This window comes from Antechinus flavipes, chromosome 1 (assembly GCF_016432865.1).
Source record: "Antechinus flavipes isolate AdamAnt ecotype Samford, QLD, Australia chromosome 1, AdamAnt_v2, whole genome shotgun sequence".
NCBI classification, from domain to species: domain Eukaryota; kingdom Metazoa; phylum Chordata; class Mammalia; order Dasyuromorphia; family Dasyuridae; genus Antechinus; species Antechinus flavipes.
The window spans coordinates 348091387-348112742 of NC_067398.1; the positions used below are offsets into that span (position 1 = coordinate 348091387).

At 34.0% G+C, this 21356-nt stretch overlaps 1 protein-coding gene across 8 annotated transcripts in view; it reads right to left on the reverse strand.

The window, feature by feature from the left end:
* NEDD4L (NEDD4 like E3 ubiquitin protein ligase) overlaps positions 1–21356 on the reverse strand; it is a 465473-nt gene that overhangs the window by 93323 nt on the left and 350794 nt on the right. For all 8 annotated transcript variants that reach the window (XM_051969577.1, XM_051969576.1, XM_051969578.1 and 5 more), the window contains 3 exons: positions 14963–15024; positions 14742–14844; positions 9637–9803 (listed from right to left, as the gene is read on the reverse strand). In XM_051969577.1, the coding sequence (XP_051825537.1) occupies positions 9637–9803; positions 14742–14844; positions 14963–15024 (332 nt within the window). The remainder of the gene's footprint in view (positions 1–9636; positions 9804–14741; positions 14845–14962; positions 15025–21356) is intronic.

The following is a 21356-nucleotide window of genomic DNA, read 5'->3' on the forward strand; positions in this document are numbered from 1 at the left end:
GAAAAACAGCTGGATTGTGTTGTGCTAAGGAAGGCAAAGTGAGAGGTAAAAAGCCAATAGATTATGGTCAGATGAGGACATTTTAGAATTCTTGAATATGGAGATTGTACATTTGTAGATGAATGGCAAGATAAAGGGTTTGCTTGTCTTTGGGGGGGAGAGGGGGGAGTTGTAAAGAGCTGTATGAAAATAAGGCAAAAGGTCACAAATCAGGTCATTGAGGCAAAATTTTGAATTTTACAGGTTAGGAAACTGACGTGAAGTGAGATTAAACGATTTGTCCCAGGTGACCGAAGAGATACTAAAAAAATCCAGTAAAGCTACATCAGAAATGATAAATCACAGAATGCTTTTTTTTTTCCCCCAAGAAAAAGCATGTAAAAAGCATCATACTGAAAAGTTCTAAGACCAACTACAAAGATGTGTCAAAATTATTGACATTCATGCAAGAAATTTCATCGCCCTCAAACTATTTCTCTCTCACTCCTTCATTGTAGAAGCACTCACTGAACTCTGATGACACAGTCTCCTTTAACCATTTTTTCTAGTACTGACATCACCTTTACTCATTCTCGTTAGCTCACTGGTGAAAGCAGGTGGACCTGAAATATTCCTTATTCTCCACTGCCACTGTCGGGTTCTCCCCCTTCCTCCAGTATAAAGTAAGCAATCCCCCTTTGAGATTCATGTTATATGTACCATCCAATCAAATTCTGTTGCTGTTGCTATCAGCCCTTCCCTCTTCCTTCCCAGTCATTCCTTGTCCTTCTTCAATGAATTTGGTATTTACTTAGAATTTTTCTCTCCTCCACCATTCCTTCCCTCATATATATTGATTGCCCTTCAAATAACCTAACCATTCAAGCTGTTTAACTTATTTACCTTTCAGGAGCAACTCTCCTCCCCCCTTCCCCCCCCAAAGACAAGCAAAACCTTTATCTTGCCATTCATCCACAAATATACACTCTCCATATTCAAGAATTCTTCAAGAATTCTAAAATCTCCTCATCTGACCATAATCTATTGGCTTTTTACCTCTCACTTTGCCTTTCTTAGCACAATCTTTTTTTTTTTTTCATACACATTGTGACATTTAACCCCCTTGACTCTTCCGTTCTCTTTTAGAACATTTCCCTTGTACTAGACATTCTCTCCTCCACATCTTTACTTTTCAATGAATCAGTTTAACTCTACATCAGTCTTCTCTCTTGAATCCCTAGCTCCTTTACTAGGCTGTCAATTATGCCCAATCAAGCTTAAGTCTTACAATACACTCCATATTCATTGCCATCATATCTACACATGTGCTACTGATTGAAGGTGGAGAAAAATCATACAACTACTCTGACTGGGTCCACTACAAATTTATGTTACATACCTTAATTAGACCCTCATTGTTCCTAGGCAATTTTATTATACATTCCTTATCAATTCATTATCCCACTCTCCATATTTGTTCTTCCAAAATTTTTACATCCCTGCCCAAGCCTTCTAAAGCTCCCCTCTCCCTATTCTCAACAGAAAACCTTGCCTCATATTTGACAAGAAAAAAAATGAGGCTAATTGGTATCAACTCTCTCTTTTCCCCTCTTCCTCATATTATATGATTCATATATTTTCTGTTGCTTTTTCTTCCTTTATCCTGGTTTCACATAATGAAGTGGCCTTATTCCTTAACAAAGTTAACCCTCTACTTGTTCAAGTGATCCTATTCTATTTCATCTCCTACAATAAATATCCCCATGTCACCTATTTCATTTATTTTCAATCTCTACTTCATTAAAAGCTTATTTTCTACTGCCTACAAACATGTCCACATTTCCCCTCTCTTGAAAAGACCCTTCTCTTGATCCTTCTAACCTTGCCAAATATCATCCTATTTCTCTTGAGCTCTTTGTAACAAAACTCACACACATTTACAATGGGTGCTTCCATTTCCTTTCCTCCCATTCTGGTCTTAATCCCCAACAGTTCCATATTCTACCTTATCATTCTATTGAAATTGCTCTCTCCACAGTTATTTATTATTGGTTAATTACCAAATCTAAGGACCTTTTCTCGACCCCCATTCTTCCTGACTTCTCTTCAGCCTTTGATGCTTTTGTTCATTACCCATTATTATAATTATTTTCTTCTCTCTGGGATCTCAGAATACAACTCTATCCTGGTTCTCCTCTGAATTATCTGACCACCCCCCTACTCTATCCTTTGCTAGATCCTCATCTAGATCATACCCTCTACAGCCATAAGTATCCTCAAGTTCCATCCTCTGGGTCTTATCTTCTCCCTTTACATTTGGTTTATCTCATCAGTTCTCAGGGATTTAATTACCCACACCATGTTAATGATTTTCTCCTGTCCTAAACTCCTGGCTAACCTCCAATCTCCATCTCCAAATGCCTTTGAGATATCTAAAATTGAATGTTTAGTAGACACCTTAAACTCAACTAGAACTTATTATCTTTCTCTTTCTTTCTACTTTCCCTATTCAAATAGAGGGTGACACCATCTTCCCAGTCCCTTGGGCTTACAATTTAGGAATCATCCTGGATTCCCCCAATATTTTCTCTTCCCCACCATGCCCAACTGTATCCAAGCTGTTGCTAAAGCCTATCATTTCACCTTCGTTCCATCTCTTGAATATTCCTCCTCTCTTTTGATAGTGCCATTATTCTAATAAAGGTCTTGCAATAAATTGCTGGTGGATTGGCAGGTCAATTTCCCTTCTCCAATCCATTTTATATTAAGGCTCCAAAATGATTTTCCTAAAATACATTCTGATCACATCACCTTCCAAACTCAACAAACTCTAGTGGTTCCCTATTGACGATGGTCCCCTGTTCTTTCACAAATGAGACATATCCATGTCTTAGCTCTAGGCTTAAATCTTGCCTGTCCCCTATGCCTAAAATGCTTCTTCCTCCTTCACTTCAACAACTGACTGCCCTGGTTTCCATTAAGTCCCAATTAAAATCCCACCTTCTCAAAGAAGTTTCCCCTAATACCTCTAAAATCCAGTATTTCCCCTTTCTAAGTTATTTCCTAATTATCCTGTATAGAGCTTGCTTTGTATGTAATTGTTTGCATGTTGTTTCCCCTATGAGACTGCAAGCTCTTTCAGGGTAGGAACTGTCTTTTGTTTCTTTTCTTTTTTAAATCCCCAGTGTTTACCACATTGCCTGGCACACAGTAGGCACTTAATAAATATTTATTGGTTGGTTGATTTTAATAATCATGTTCCCTTTCTAGGCATCAGTTTGTGATGTATAAAATGAGCTGATTGAATAATATAACTTCTAAGGTTTCTTTCTGCTTTAAATGTCTATGATTTTATGATTAAATTAGGAAAAAGACAGAAACTCTCACATATTAGTGAAGAATATTACCCTAAAATTTTTGAGAAAAAACCAACCAATTAATCCTAATAAAAATGTATTTTAATCCTAAAATGAAAGGGCCATATGTCAACAAGTTACAATTGATGGTACAAAAATAATTCAAATCCCATAAAACAAGATGCTCTCTTAAGTATCATTTTTTTTCTACGATCTTTTAAACTATTATTTTTGTTAGCATCAATTTCAGAGACAGAAAAATGGGTAAACTGAAGCACAGTTCACATTCTAATCAATAAAGTTTCATAATTATTGGACTTTGAATTAAAATTGGTAGTAGTGAACCACACAAATATATATGGAAAACATATATTTTCACAACTATACCAAAGATAAATCAATAATTAGTGCAAAAATATTATTCTGTTAACTTAAACCATCAACTAAATCTAAAATTAAGTGTGTTAAATGAATGAAATCTGAGAAATAGAAATTGGTGTAATTATGTGAATGAATGTATAATTAAAACCAAAATACCCAAATGCACGAATTACACCTCTATATCACAGAATCAACATGATTAAAAATAAATCTATGCTAGTTATGTAATATTATACTTGGCGGTTTTATGTTGTCATAGCCAATTTATACAATATTTCAGGCTTAAGTATAGTCTATGATTACAAAAATTATCCAAATAAGAGAACTGAAAAAAAATACAGAGGGAAAAACATCAGTTCTTCTAAATTTCATAGTTTAAATTCTGAAATATTCTAGTATTTCTTAAAGATGATGAAAGGCAGTGAAGTGGCAAACTAGATAGAACAGTAGGCCTAAAATCAGGGAGTCTCATCTTCCTGAGTTCACTTTTGGTCTCAGATGTTTACTAGCTGTATGATCCTGGGCAAGTCACTTAACCCTATTTGCCTTAGTTTCCTCATCTGTCAAATAAACTGGAGAAGGAAATGACAAAAATAGGGTCACAGACATGACTGAAACAACTAAACAATGATGAAAAATTCAGTTTGCATTCATTCATTCAAAAGTCTTTTTTGAGGGGGCTGGGGGAGTAGGCAGGGAGAGAAGAGGACTGGTGGTCTGTCTCTGGGCTAGAAGTACAGTAAAACAGGCCTAATTGCAATACTGACAGACAATGAAGCTTTGCAAAGCTATTTATCCAACCTGAGAAGGTTTTGCTTAAGAAAAGGCCATTAGTTTTTGTTCTCAGGGTCTCATCATATTAGCACCAGTCTTCCCACAGATATCAGATAGGCTTAGCCCTTTGCAGATCAGAACCCCTAGGCTCAAGTAATCCACTAGTTTCATCCCACACTATCATCAGAGATTAAAGGCTTTAAATATGTACTATGCACAAAGCCTGGAGGAGCTAGGGACTCAGGAAAAGATAAAATTTAGTACTTTCTCTCAAGAAACTTCTACTTTAATAAGATAAAATACAGATGACTTCTTTTGAAATAAGGTTGGGTTTTTTTGTTGTTGTGGTGGTGGTAGTTGTTTTTTATAGGGGAGAAAGCTCAGTCAGAACCTGTAATTTTATTAGTGGATGGGACTCTCATGGAGGAAACTCCCTTTACCAATACAGATATGCAACTGTTCTATTTCTGAGAAGTCTGTGAACAGTATTTTACTACTAATTGTATATGCTAGTCATATTGCCTGAAAACTCTGTAAAAAAAAAAAAAAATGTACATCTTAAAATCAACCAAGATATAAAACTGATGGTATTCAGAATGCTCAAATATTCAGCCTCATAATGGGATGGCTAGATATACAGTGCCAGACTTGGAGTTAGGAAAACCTGAATTCCTATAAGGAAGATAGAATACTTACTAGTTATGTAACCTGGGCAAACCTTGGGCAAGTCACTGTTTGCCTCAGTTTCCTCATCTGTAAAATGAACTGAAGAAGGAAAACAGTAAACCAGTTCATTATCTCTGCCAAGAAAACCCCAGTAGACTCATGAGTCAGATATGATCAAAAAATTACTAAATAACACCAGTGAAATTGAAAGTTAGCTGAAGATGAAAGGCTACACTCTTATATGTACTTGTGAAAATGTAGCCTGAATGTAACAGTGGAAAAATCCGAAATGGCTACAAGATTTCCCTGTGACACTTAAGTCAATGAGGCAGTAAAGAACTTAATGCTGACTGATGAGTTGTAATAGTCAACAATATTAAATAAACATTTTCAGTGTTGCTAAACAGAAAGATTAAGATGATAAAGATGATTTTTTTTGAGGGAAATACAAATAGGAGGAAACAAAATTCAGTTTTTGAAACAGTAATTACTTACAAAAAAAAGAGTTCTCTTATACATTAGATTCTAATTGTTAGGGATTTCTTATCTGACCTGATTGTTAAATACTAATTTAAATTCTTAAATGCTACTTATAACCAATACTATATTTACCAGTACAGTGTATAAAACCTGTTTTACAATTTTTACATTTATGTGTTTGTGTGTGTGTGTGTGTGTGTGTGTGTGTACCATATATTTATATACATTTATATACTTTATATAATATACTAAGGAAAAGTGAGTAAAAGTTCTAGCTAATTCTAGTGGCTAGCTCTAATCCTAAAACAGGTTCAATATCAATTTAACTCATTATTAAGCACTGTGATGAGTCCAAGAGAATTTAAAGGCAAAAACAAAACAGTCTCTATTCCCAGATAACTAACATTCTTCTAGGGAAATATAACATATATGTTAATGAATGCAAAATAATTTCAAGAGGAAGATAGCAATTACAACTAAAGCAATCAGGAAAGACTCCAGGAAGAAGTAAAACCTAAACTGAGACTACAAGAAACAAAGAACTTTATGAAGGTGGAAGGGAATATGCATTTATTAAGCACTTACTATATTCTAGGCTCTTTTTACAAATAACTTTACAACAAGAAATTTTGTTATCTTCATTTTACAGATAAGGAAACTGTAACAATGACAACAACAAAAAGATTCAGTGACTTGCTTAGGATCACAGAGGTGATTAAATGTCTGAGGTCACATTTGAATTCAGCTCTTTCTGTTTCCAGGTGTAGACTATCCAATTGAACCATCTGGCCAACTAAGGGAAAGTGGTCAGGAGGGAGCAAAATCTCAGAAGGTGGCATGTAAGAACTAAGTGGTCAGCTAGGTGGCACAGTGATCAGGAAGACATCTCTCTGAGTTCAAGTCTGACTTCAGAAACTTACTAGTTGTTTAACAGTTGCCTCAGTTTCTCTATCTATAAAAATGAGCTAAAGAAGCATATGACAAATCACTAAAGCATCTTTATAAAGAAAACCCCAAATAAGCTCACAGAGAGTGGGCAACTACTGGAAAATGACTGAACAACAACAAAAACTATGTAAAATAATAAAAATATTGCTCACTGAATTTGTAATCACTAAAAATTGCAAAATAATTAAAAAAAACACTACAGACTCAAGTGATTAGCTTGAAATAATTAAATGATTCAGTCAAAGTTATAAAGTAAGTTAGTAGCAGACACATATTAGAAACTAGGTCATGTGACTCTCAGTCCAGCATTTTTCTTTTGTCCCCCTCCCCCATACTATGGACATCAAATTAATTATTCTACACCAATTTTATTTTCTCAAAGATAGTTTTCTCTCAACAGACATCAAGTGCTGTATCAGTTTCTTCCAAAGGATATTTTGTTGTTTGGAATTATGGTTCTGGAAATCTCTGCCAGAATACTTAACAAAATTCCCGAATTTTGTTCTAGAAGCCCTTTGGGCAATATACATTCATAAAAAGGGAAGGAAATTTTGTTTGTTTGTTTGTTTCCCCCTAGGAGGGATCTGGCTATTTAGTGATGGTTTCTTATAAAGTTTAAGAGGAGGTACCATGCTAAGCTGGCTCTGATTGTTACCTCTTTTATCATATATCTTTTACATTTTCTCTTACACAGAATTAGAGGGAAAAGAGAAGGACTACCATTTCCTATGCAGTATTTAGTGGAGCTTTTGCTCAGGCATGCCCTTTATTTTTACTGCTGGAGAGCTATGGACCCAGAATCAGGAAAACCCAAATTCTAATACAACTGCAAACACTTAACTGTGTGACTCTTAATCTTTGTTTCCTTAGTTTTCTTATCTAAAATAACAATTGCACAATTCTACCTTATAGGATTGTTGTGAGGATCAAGTGAAATAATATTTGTAAAACAGCATAATACCTGGTACATAGTAGAAGCTATATAAAGGCTTATACCTCTAAACTTCCCTTTCCCTAAATGAACATGATGAACCTGAACTTAAAACAAGAAATATATTTTCTTTGCTTCTACCAAGTATTGGTAAAGCTTTTTGTTTTATTTTGCTACAACTCTGTAATCTATTTTTTTTTTAAGTTTGACTGATATATTTAAAATTTCGGTAACTTAAAAAAGCAAAACAAAACAGCACAATTTTCCCGATCACTAAAGAAAGCCCTGTTGAAAAATAATTACCCTATCTCACTTTTGTATAATATTTTGTAAAATAAATCAAAATCAAACCCCAAAACTTTCACCTACATTATTTTAATTAAGGTTGATTTTCTTTACTTTTCTTCCTTTCTTTCTAAAGATGCTTACCAATAAGACAGTTATAGAAATATGTTAAAAAGAATTGCACTTGCTTGCTGTCTAGGGGATCCCGAAGGGAGGCAAGGGAAGAGAGAGAGAAAAATTTCGAACACAAAATTTTACAAAAAATTAATGTAAAAACTCTCTTGTATTTGGAAAAATAAAATACTATTTTAAAAGTTGCTTTAAATTATATGAACAATAGGAGACAGGAACAAGACAACACAACACAACAAGCATTCATTTAGTGCTCACTATATACCAGGACAAAAATTAGTTCTTCTGCTTTTTAGTTCTAGACACTTGAGTCACTGCAGTGATGATTTTTCCAAATTTATTACCAAACTTAACTGCATCCCCAAATCAAAAAGTCTTTAAAGAATCTTCATGTCATGCTTCCACCAGTATTGACCTGGGAATCTCTTATAACACAAACTCAAACTTTTCTAGATCAAAAATCACAATTTTCTAGTCCTCAACTCTTAAAATATTTGATGTGTAGTCTGGGGCAAAGGTATTATTACATCAAACTAGTCATTTCCAAAGTAGAATAGATTCTTGTATATACTGCCTTCTGATGTTATAACAGATGTAATTTCTGTCTTCAGAAAGACTGATTTAATTACAAAAAGTCATTCTTACAAGCAGTTGGAGAACCTAAGTTAAACCTAGTTTCTATCAACTATTACATCTCCCCCAAATACAACAAAGGTAGGCTTAAATAACAATATTTCCTCAAAATAGTTTTAATAGTTAATTACCTAGTGATGATTGTGTTAAGAAGAAAAGGAAAATGATTTGCCAAAAGGAAAATTTATATCCATTAGCCATAGAAGAAAAGTAAATAGGATTTTAATGGAACTATTTTCCTTTATTTTAAAAAAAAAAATTCACAGTAAACATTAGTGTTATATCAACTCATACTTGGACAGTTAAGATTACATTTAGAGTCAGAACCAGTACTAAAGAAAGGTAAATAGTGATAAACTTATTGTCTATAGTAATGATTTAATCCAATAAAGGTTTATTAAGTATTTTATGCAAACTCTCCTGAACCAGAAATAATCATAGTCTCTCCAAATTTTCAAAAAGTTTTAAAAATATAACTCTTTAACTATACACACACCTTTATATATACTTTCACATATGTGCATATGACAAATGATTCTTTTTTGGAAAGGTTTATAAAAATCAAGCAATGAAAGTGTCTCAAAAAATCCTTTCCTTGCCCTTTCTCCCATGTTGATAAGCACCAATTTACTGAATGGAGAAGATTCCAAAGTAATTTGATTTTGCTCCTTTGGATTAAGGTTCAATCACCAAGACTGAGCCAAGGAGAAAAAAATCAATTATTCAACATAGCCTTCTAAATCTAAGCTCAATTTTTCATTCCAATAATTCCATAATGCCAAGCAATTCAGTAAAGCCAATTTATCAAAGAATTTATCAACAAATTCAAGTTATCCTGAGAAAAATATGACACCAAAATTGTTATTCTTAGGACGCAAATAATGGAATTTGTTCTGAGTTAATCTCACATTAATCTGGTTAGCCAAGAAAGGATTATTAATAGTTAAAAACTTGTGAGTATTACTGATTTTGGATTTACTTCCCAGACTTGCTTTCAAGAAGGTACCATATGTTGTTCTAACTTTGCCCAAAGCAAAGATGTATTTTTTAACCCAGAAACAGAGAACTTACATTAAACTGGGTCGATGCCACTGGGTAGTCCTGTTGTTGTGGTTAACGTAGTAAGTTCTACCTAAATTGTCGACTTTCTCTTCCCATCCAGGTGGTAGGGGAGGTGGAGGAAGTTCTTCCTGGTGTTGAGAAGCCGAATCATTTGAATCAACAACTTCCCACCCATGCTGTAAAATAAAGTTGAATGGATGATTAAACATTTATTTTTATTTTTGCTTCTAGGATAAGAAAACAACATTACAGTTTAAACCACACACACACACAAACACACACACACACACACACACACACACACACACACACACACAACCCTCATGAAATTCATAAATAAGCCAACTGTCTAAAAATATTACCTGGTGTTTTTATACAAGGTCTAATTTTTAAAAAGCTATTAAGAACAATCAGCCAATAAACAAGTTTTTATTAGTTATTTTCTATCTATAAGCAATCTGCTATGCACTGGAGACAGAGAAGAAAAATCATGGGCCCTGATCTCATGGAACTTATAATCTAATGGCACACAGATAACTATGTACAAGCAAAATATGTGTTGTAATGGAAAGTAATTCAGAAGTAAGGCTAGCTGGGAAGAAGATGAGAGGAGATCTATTGCAGAAGGTGTGACATGAACTTGGGCTTGAAGGAAGGTGGGGAAAGTAGTAAGTGAATGTAGTAAGGAAGAGTATTCTAATTATAGGGGATAGCCAACAAAAAGACAAAGATAAGTTGTATGTGAAGAAAAGTAAAAAAGCTAATGTTACTGAAGAGGAATAAAGTAGGAAGAATATTCTAATTATAGGGGATAGCCAACAAAAAGACAAAGATAAGTTGTATGTGAAGAAAAGTAAAAAAGCTAATGTTACTGAAGAGGAATAAAGTTTAAGAACACTTAAAAGGTAGGAAAAGGTAACATTGTGAAGGGTTTGAAATGCAAAACTGAGCATTTTATAGTTGAGCCTTGAGATAATAGAAGTTTATTGAATGCAAGGGAAGAAAATGAGCATTTATGTAGTGCCTACTAAAGGCTTAACAATTATTATCTTATTTGATTTTCACAACTCTGAGAGGTAGGTAGCTACTATTCCCATCTTACAGTCACACAAACTGAGATTAACAAAAGTTAAGTAAATGACTTGCCTGACATGACACAGCTAGTTCAAGTGAAGACTGAGATCTTCCTGATTCTAGGTCTAGCATTCTATCTACTATGTCAGCTATCTCCCTCGATCAGAGTAGGTGACAGTTTGACAGGCTGTTTATTATTATTTAGGAAAATTATTTTGATGACTCAATGGAGGATGGACTTGAGTGGGGAGAAATTTGACAGGTAAAGACCAGTTAGAAGGCTCCTGCAGACATTAAGACAGGATGTGATGAAGATCTGTACTAGGAAGATTGTGTGAAGATAAAAAAAAGAATTATATTTATGAAAGATGTTGTTAAAGCAAAAAATGACCAGATTTAGGAACAGAGTAGATATGTAGGGTGAGTGAAGAGTCAAGGAAGTCACAGAAATTGAGAGGCTAAGTGAGTCAGAAGATAGTAACGTCAATTGTAATTGAGAAGTTCAGAGGAGGGGAGGGTTTGACAGAGAAAACACTGAGTTCTGTTTTGACATATTGAGTTTAAGATGTCTAAAAGGCATTTTGTGACATAGAAATAAAGCTTAGAAAAGAGATAAATACTGAAGATAAAGATCTGGGAGACATCCGTACAGAGAAGATATGATGAGATGACCAAGTAAGAAATACAGAGGAAGAGAGAGAAGAGCCTTGGCAGACAGAGAATGGATAAGATCCAGATGAAAATCCAACAAATGAAGAATGGTCAGACAGGTAAAAACAGAGTCACACAAACTTAAAAAGGATAGAGTTTTCAAAAGAGGGTGATCAACTATATCAATACTGAAGTTGATAGTGGGGAGATAGTGGAAAAAGACATAAATGAAATGAGAGGAGAAAGAGAAGAGAATATAACAGTGTCACTTTCTAAAAACACTAAGGCTATCTATTGATATAATGAAGGGAAATTTGATTAGGAGAGATTGAGAAGAGATAGAATGTATGAACAACTCCTGCAGTGAGTAAAATAAAATAAATTGATTAAGGAAGTTTAAAAAGAATTGCTTTTCTGAAGTCAGGGCCCAGATGAAATTATGAAACATAAATTGGAGTCATTTTAGAACTGAAAGAAACTCAAAGAATAATCTAATCTACTTCCTTCATAATCTTTAGCTAGCAAGAAGCAGAGCACAATTATTCTAATGTGCTCACTTATAATTTATCTCAATTAAATAGGATTTTAATGTATTGCTACAGGATTTAAAGGCTAATACCAAAGAGAAACATCAGAAATATTTTGACTAATGACAATTTATTTGAATAGAAGGGGAATAAAAATAAGGTGTCTATTTCGAAGGGGACAAGATTCATAAAGCAATTTAATGTTGTTATTTTTAAAATTAATCTTTTTATTTTATAATGTTGTACCTTGTATATAACTTTTCATTTGAAGGCCCAAAGGACTTTCACCAGTGCTTCACTAAAATGACACACATGGCTATATATTCTAATATCTTTAAATGATTAATGAAATGAACAAAATATCCATTTTGCAGATGTCAATGATCTGTTCAAAAACTTATTGTGGGTTAAAATGAATCAATGATAAAGCTAGGAATAAATAGATTCCAGGCCAATATCCTTTTTGTCTAGGTAAGAATCTACCCATTCTTGACTAGTTTCTTAAGGAAAGAAGACCGCCCTCAACAACTGGCTTCATTCTTGGAACCAAATGTAGATTGGGAACTAATACTTGTCTCCTTTTATTCCACAGATGTTGCCTCCATACTATCAGGCTGTCTTGCCTTAGAGCTAAAATTACATTTTATAACACATATTTTCAGCATTAAGTATTCCTTTCCTAATATTCCAGAGTAAAATCACTGTAAAATTATTAATATGTTGGTTACTGCCATCAGAAGAGTGTAAAAAGTGTAAAAAATTACTGGATTTAAAATAATACATGAAAATATGCTGACATGCTTATGGTATCTTGAAATTCAGAACTGTCTACCACCCACTTATTCATTTTTCTCCTCATATACCATACATAGAAATGAAAGTTGTAAGTGAAATATTGCCCAAAACTTGGCTTTTCAGTCTGAGGGGGTCTGTTAACATGCCCATAACACATTATTCACATAATACAACAGCTGTACACAAATGGCAGAACAAGTAATAGTTAGGCCTTAATTAACATCCACTGTCAGAAGCTGAGGAATACTTGCCCAGGAAAACAGAACTGAGAGGGTCTTTTCAAGATATAAAAGCATAGAAAAAGGTAACTGTTTTGAACATAAAATGAAAAGGCATTGGGGGAACTCATCTTATTTTTCCTCAACAAATCTCCTCATTTTCCTCTCCCACCCCAAAAGGGAGAAAGAAAAGAAAAAATTATCAGAACAGATACGTCCAAAATATTTATTTCTAGGGAAAAGTCATCTAATATATTCTCACATGTGGGTGTCAAATGAAAAAGAAACTTGGGAGAGGTTTTCTAATGCTTCTGACTACTTTGAATGAATCCCAAGGTTCAAAGAAGATTTTTAAAAGAATAAAATATTCAAGTCATGATGGAATTAATGAGTAAGGTTGCTTTACAAATCCTTTATAGGGGTAGGAAAAAGCAAAATTTGGGCAATGCTTTCTTTAAAAAGAAAGGAAGAAATTCTAAGTGGAAAAGATATTCAATTGTTCTTGGTAGCTACATCAAAATGTAAAAGTTAAATCTTTATAAAGTCAAAAGGGCTATTTGGTTTTTTAAAAATCATACTCACATTCAAGGTAGCATTTTATTTTTTTCAGATAGAGCAATATGAAAGTACTAATGAGATAATGTGCCAAAGTGCTTTGAAATAAAAAAAACCCTCTCTTAAATAAAAACTATTTTATGATTATTATTATCTGATACCATGAGTGACTGACCAAACAAACTAAACATTATCTTATATAAATATATATTTTCTTTGATTGTCACAAAAAATTTATTGACTTCATAAACTTCATAATGTTTTGAAATCTCTCAAATCCAAATGGGCATTTTCTTTATTTTTTTAAAACCATTTATCTTTTATTTATTTATTTTTAACAGTTATATATGTGTAATCATACAAAACATTTCCACAATAGTTATGCTGTTAAAAAAAAAAAAAAAAAAAAAAAAACATAGATAAACATGCATTTTCTAAACTCAAGATTTAGTCATTTGCTCAGACACAACTCATTATGCTTTTATCTTCCCTTTATATGCAATAACAATAACAACTAGCACTTATGTGGAACTTGAAGGTTTTAAAAATACTTTGTTTATAGTCTATGGACAGCTAGGTGGCACAGTTGCTACATTGCCACACCAGAAGCAAGGAAGATTTACTTTCTAGTCTCAGACACTGCTTAGCTGTGTGACCCTGGGCTTGTCAATTAACCCTGTTTTCCTTAGTTTGCTCATCTAGAAAATGAGCCAGGAAAGGAAATGGTAAACCAGTCCAGTATCTTTGCCAAGAAGATCCCATGTGGGATCATAAAGACACAACTGAAACAACTGAACATTTGAACTCTATCACTTTATCTTCACAATAATTTGTGAAATAAGTCTTATCTTCATTTACAGGTGATGAGATGGAGGCTGGTAGAGATTTACACAGATTCCAGACTCCAAGTTCTGCACTGAATCTACTGTTATAAGTACCATAACATAGGGCATGAAAACAGTAGATAATTTCACCGATTCAAGCAATTGTGAAATAATTTCTTCATCTTCAATTCTATACTTAATAACCCTTCTTATCTTTGTTAGAAGAAAAACATTAGAACTGTTTGTGGTGAATATTTACATTTTATAAACTACAAAGGCTACAATGAATTATAATATATGCTCATTATTATGTCTAAACATGATGGCCTTTGTTATTTCTGAAACAGATGGTTGCCAACACATTTATTCTTATTTCTGAAATAAGACACTCTAAATAAACCTCAAATTCATTTTAGTTCTTTTACTAAAATTTTTAAACAATAGAGTAAACATAAAGCAAAAGGCCTTACCTCTAAATCTTCCCTCTGATCATTATTTTCTTCATCCTGTCCTCCATTCTTTGGCATATATGCCATTTTCAATCGTAAGAAGCCTTTTACCCGGGATTTATGACTAAATAACAGGAAGAAAAAACAAGTTACCCATATGTTTGGCTAAATGGTGCTTTTTTGGTAAATTTTTAATAAATTGAAATCAGCCTACATATAATACAATAAAAATAAGCCCTCACCTTCTTGGTCGGAGGAGGAAATCCTTAAATGTATAGGGCCGTTCCATGGTTGGGTCTTCAGTCTATAGACATGAGAAGCAAATTAGGTTTGAAAATTGACAGTCTTCATGTTTTTGAACTATCAAACTGGACATCAATCTTCCCCTTAGAAACATGGGATGTCTATAAATTTGGTTGGATTCCCTACATTTAAAACAATAACCAAGACTTTACCAAGAGACTACCTAAAGTAGGCTTATTGCATATTATCTTTAGCATCACCGACTTGAGGGACTAACAACAATTCCAGTTGCAAAAATTAGACAAGGATACAATCATTAAATTATAGTATATAAACTGCTAGTTGCAATTTATAACTACAGGATACCGACTTCACTATAATACAGCTGATTAACTTACTTTTAGTGGCCAATATCCAACTATTATGCTTAATTACAATTAAACTTAACTTTGGGTAACTTCCAACTACCCAATTTTTACTGATGAGAGTAATATTCTCATTGTTACTCAGATTCTAAAACTTTAGAGTTATCCCTCTCCCTCATACCTTACATCCAATCAACTGTCAAATCTTGTTAATTGTACCTTTATAATCTTGAATCTCTTCCCAATTTACAATACCTCTCACAGTACTTCCACCTTAATTCAGATGCTCATTATTTCTTGAATTAAACTAATGTAATTACCTCCTACAAAGCTTTTCTTTCCCTGTTATCAATATCTCCCCCATCTCTAATCCATCTACCATGCAGCTAATCAAAATAAATCTTCCAAATGCTCAAGTTTCACCCTAATGAAACAGATTATAGTGTTACTATACCCAAATATAGTTTCATGATTAACAAAATTATGTCCCAGTAGACAGTATTTTGATAATGAGCTTACAATATTGAGATGGACTGTTTTGATAATACTTCATCACTAGATGTATACACAAAATATAGAATTGATATCATTGTAGTGAGCAATCCTCGGTCTAACACCTTCTTAGGGTTACTGTCTTCTAACATTTTCTTAAGGGACGTTGCACTACTAGAGATATTCAGAGAAATGATCTTTGTTACCAGTAGAGACATACAGAGAAAACTCTAAGCTCTTGGCAATTCTTACATAACCTTCTGGAATTCCAGATTTCACTAAGGTCTGAATCACTGTTTACAAAAAACTGAAATTAGCCACAAAGGTTGGGAATAGATACCCTCTGAGAAACAAGACTCACACACTCTCATGAAGAAACATCAAAAAGTAGTACATTAGTCAAGGTCTATGTTATGAAGAGCATTCAGCCATTCCCTTTCCTACTAAGCAACACTACCATGGGCAGTATATAATGCAGATGTTTAAAGACCAAGAAGAATGATATTCATTGCTGACAGTTAATAGCCTGGACATTATTATGAAAAATCTTTGTGACTGATTTCAGTTGTTTGTAAAGAGTGATTCAAACCCAAGTAGCCTCTGGGATTCCAGAAGGGTGTGTCTGAATTGCCAAGAGCTTAGAGCTTTCTCTGTATGTCTCTCATGGTAACAAAGATCATTTCTCTGAATATCTCCAATGGTATAATGGCCCTTAAGAAGGTGTTAGACTGAGGCTGCCCACTACAATTCAAAACTGCACTTGGCAACAAATCTACTATTCTTTAGTCATTGTATCTAAGTCTAACATGCTGTGTTTATTTCCGTCTCTGTGGGCATCTGTCTTGTGTACAGTGGCTGTGCTTGGTAACTACTAGCTGGAGGGGTTAGCTTTCTGGCAAAAAGACCTTTTGAGACAGCCAAGGGTTTGTATTTCTGATATCGCAATCGAGACTCTGAGGCCTCATCAACCTTGGAGTATATTTGGGAGCCTTGGACATAACGCACAGCAGCAAAGCTAGTATCAAGCCCCAGACTACTGGTCTAATACTCTCTTTTTTGTTTATTGTTTGTTATTAATGCCCACTTTCCAGTTTCTACATTCTATTCTATCTAACCTACATACAATTTCATTTTTTAAACTGTGGTTCAATTAACATCAATCCTTTCTGCTAGACTTTGTACTCTTATGAGAAACAAAACATACTAATAGGAAACCTCATTACTATCAAACTCCTAACCTCCAGATGGAAAAGTTGTTTTAATAAAGCTATCTCATAATGAAATAGACAAAGGACTGGCCTCCCTTCCCTCCCTCAGTCTTAAGTTAAAGGGCCTGGGGCTCCCAGAGAAGGGTCTATTAAGCTAGATTAGGGGACTTCTTTTGCACTTCAAGTGCCAGATCAACAATGCTCCCAAGGATATCTGTTCTCTGAGGGTGGTCACCTAACGTGATCCCTATCTATGTTAAAACACTGCCATTGTATCTTTTGTCCGGTAAAGTGGAGTCACTGTTTAATGTCAAAATGTACCAGCAAGGGTGAACAAGAATGCTTATAAGGCTGTCCCTACTTCAGTTGGACATGGAACCATGCCAGAATCCTACTGGAGGTCCATCCTGGCCATGCACACCATCTAGGCCAGTTACAAATAAATTATTTCTAAATTATGAATTACTATGGCCATCTTGAATTTTATTGCCTGGGCTATTTCAATAGCAACAGAGAAGAAATGACCAAGTTTTATAAAAACTTTTATTTATTTATTTTACAAAAATAAATTTTAATTTATATTTCTTATTTTTACATGATCTAAGTGGTTAAGATTTTTCTGTATAAAGTCATAGCTTCTGTATATCTTTCTTTCTTTCTTTTTTTTCATTTGTTTTGTATATTTATTTCTTGTTTTTTTTTATTATTTCATAGCTTTTTATTTACAAGTTATATGTATGGGTAATTTTACAACATTGACAATTGCCAAACCTTTTGTTCCAATTTCTCCCTTACTTCCCCCCAGCCCCTCCTCTAGATGGCAGGATGACCAGTAGATGTTAAATATATTAGAGTACAAAATAGATACACAATAAGTATACATGACCAAATATGCTGTTCTGTATGTCTTTCAACAAATGAATCATCCATAACTAAAAAATGTGAACGAGGGAAAGTATGGGATCTATTTTTTGTATTATAGGATTTTCAATGAGAGAAGACAGCTTAATAAAGTAGAAAAAAATAGAATTTTTGCATAGAGGATCTGCTTCAGGATTGTGGTTCTGCTACTCATGGCCTTGAGCAAGTTCCCTAACATTCTAGCATATTCCTGTTTTCTCCTCTGTAAGAGGAGGTTGGACTATATGACTGCTCAGATCCCTTAGGACTCTAAATCTATCCTCTGCTCTTGCTAGCACTTGAAAATTCTAATGTGTTAAATTTATTAATAAATTAGCTTCTTGATAAAGAAAAATAATCACCTCCCATTTCAATTCTGTGTTACTGCTGTTTAGAGTAGATTTCTATGTGAGTGAGTCTTCCCCACCCCCATCCAGATCACCTGAATTCAGATCATATATAGGTAACACTTCATATTCCAATTCATTTTTATCTACTGGTGGTGGAATGCCAGAATGGAATCTCAAGTCATAGTATATGAAAGCTAGGAGAGTATCTAATTTGTCCCAGGTCCTCAGGGATTCGTATAGGAGGCTAAAGAAGATCCAACGCAACCCGCTGCAGAGATACCAAAGTGATTATTACTCAGCATTCTTCCCTTAAGAATCTGCTCCCAAGTGAACACATTAAGACGTGGGAATGCCTTGACCTACTTGTATTTCTGAAAAGCTTCTTTAGGCTAGTGAATTTATAATTGTAAATATGGTTCAGCTTAAAAGTTTCATTATGAAGAATGACAATATAGTATGTTACACTGCAAATGTTGATACATAGTACCAACTCTGCCAATGGACTACTAGAATTTCTATTAGAGATTATTTTGGTGTCTGATCAGGGGAGAAGAAAATAAACTTCTTGACTATTATTTGTGAAAGGGAAAAGATTTAAAACCTTACAATTCTTTCTAAAAACATAAAACTGGATTTTAAAATTAATAAAAATAATTCCTAAAATTGAACTTTGATCTGTTCTCTTATAGAATACTCTAAGTAACTTAATATATTCCACATTATCCATTATCTTGGGTTGGAGGGATTGAAGGGGGGAAAAAATCTTTTATTGTGCAAGAAGAAGTTAAAAGTCCATCTTTTTTTTCCCCTTTTGCAAGAAGGGCAGAAATTTGGAATGAGGTGGATTTTCACAAATATAGTTTAGAATTTGTATGTATTTCTTCCTCATGGACTACTTGATGCAAACTTGATTTCTGAACAACTTAGACTAATATAGTATTCCTAAATAAATATGGTTTTAGGGTGTTTTCTTTATTTTTTCTTTCCTTGTACCATATTTCTATATCCCTCCCTGGCCCCTAGTATAATCTGATACCCCACATTTGATATTCTTAATATAAAATGATCTACATGATTATCTCTTCTTCACAGAATTTCAGGATTCCTTCAAGACTTGGTCTCAAATGCTACCTCCTATGGAAAAACTTTTTTCATTCTTTTCATCTTTTACTATGGGGGTTCTAGACCTTCTTTGTGTCATGCTGCTTTAACATTCTAGTTGAGCCCTGGACTCCTACTCAAAATAATGTTCTTGAATGGATAAATAAATATAACATAAGAATATCAATGATATTGAAATAGTTACCAAAATATCTCCCTCCCAAAAAAAATGTTCACAGATTCTCTAGCAGGTTAAAAATCTTTCTTCTAAGGTGTTCTCTTGTAAGGGCATCTACATTTGATTTGTATATATCTTGTTCATACTTATTTATGTACATGCTGTCTTTTCAATTAGATCTTTGAGGGAAGGCCAGGATTTTTTTGCTTTTGTCTTTGTATTCCCAGCACATAGCATTGTTCCACAGAGACAATAAATGCTGATTAAGAGGCGGTGCAGTAGTTAGAGCACCAGCCCTTAAGTCAGGAGGACCCGAGTTCAAATCAGATCTCAGACCCTTAACACTTCGTAGCTATGTGACCCTGGGCAGGTTACTTAACCCCAATTGCCTCAGCAAAAATAAAAAAATTAAAAAATGCTGGTTAAGACTGCTAAACACCCCCAACTAAATCCATGAACCTAATCTAGCTGCACAGCACCAGTATGTTGATAATGGGATGAAAAAGATTATCTGGAATAATTTTATTACATTATTCTCACTGCGAAGTAATCAACAGCAAAGAGATTTTATGTTTCTTTTATAAAATCCTCCATTTGTCTCACTCTGATGTTTCATCATGGCCAGGACAGTGGGACACAAATTTTGTAAGGTAAAATGGAGAGACAAAGGATTTGAAGAGGCCTATCCTCAAGAACCAGTTCTAAGCAAAGGGCTTTTTTGGGAGGGAAGGGTGTGAAGCAATCAGGATTAAGTGACTTGCCCAGAGTCACATAGCTAGGAAGTATTAAGGGTCTGAGACCTAATTTGAACTCAAATCCTCCTGACAGGGCCGGTGGAGTCCATTATAATATCCATTATATCATCTAGCTGCCCTTTAGGGTTATTTTTTTTTTAAGCAATAACAATTCACTAAAGAACATTATCTAAGCCAAAGGGATGGAAAGTCTGCAACCAGTATTGGGAGAAAGAAGTATCCACACTGTTAGAATCCCTGATCTTTTAAAGTGGGGATTCTTAACTTTTTTGGTGTATTCCTGAAAAATGTAGCAGTCTGATAAAGCATTTCTCAGAATAATATTATTAAATGCAGAAAATGAAATATATAGCTTTACAAAGGAAAACAATCATAATGAAATATGGCTAGCAATTTTTGGTGGGGGGGAAAGGGAGGAATAAGTTCACAGAGGTTAAGAAGTTCTCGTCAACAAATCTATGAATCCATACATATTTTGGCCCATTAAATTTATGTGTCACATTGTAGTCTCAAAGTTATAAATACTATATATTAAAATACACACAAATTAGGCTTTTAAAGTAATGAGATATTTTCTTATGGGAATCTTGTTTTATAGCCATTACTCAGAGAAGTATGTTTGTATCTATATTAAAAAAACACACATACACACACACATACAAAAGCATAGGTGCCCCTTGAGTACTTGCACTTGAGAGTTTCATATTTTTATACAAGCTGTGCTGCTTGGAAAGAAACAAATATTTGACCTTCCTTTCTTAATGGGGACTCTTAATAGAGTTTTTGCTATCAGATTCCCTTCTGATATTTTAGAAGCATTCATTGGTAGTGGCTATCCTGCATGTTCAGTCTGCTAAGAACAGCTTCAGGTTAATCCAGAAGCTAAATTCTCATTAGCTGTTTTAAAACTATTTCATTAATGGAAAATCTATTCCACCTATACCTATTTGTCATGGCAAATATTGAAAATGACGATAATGAAGATGATAGGTAGGTGGTGATGATCAAAGATAACACAATCATCACCTCCCCAAAGCAATGACT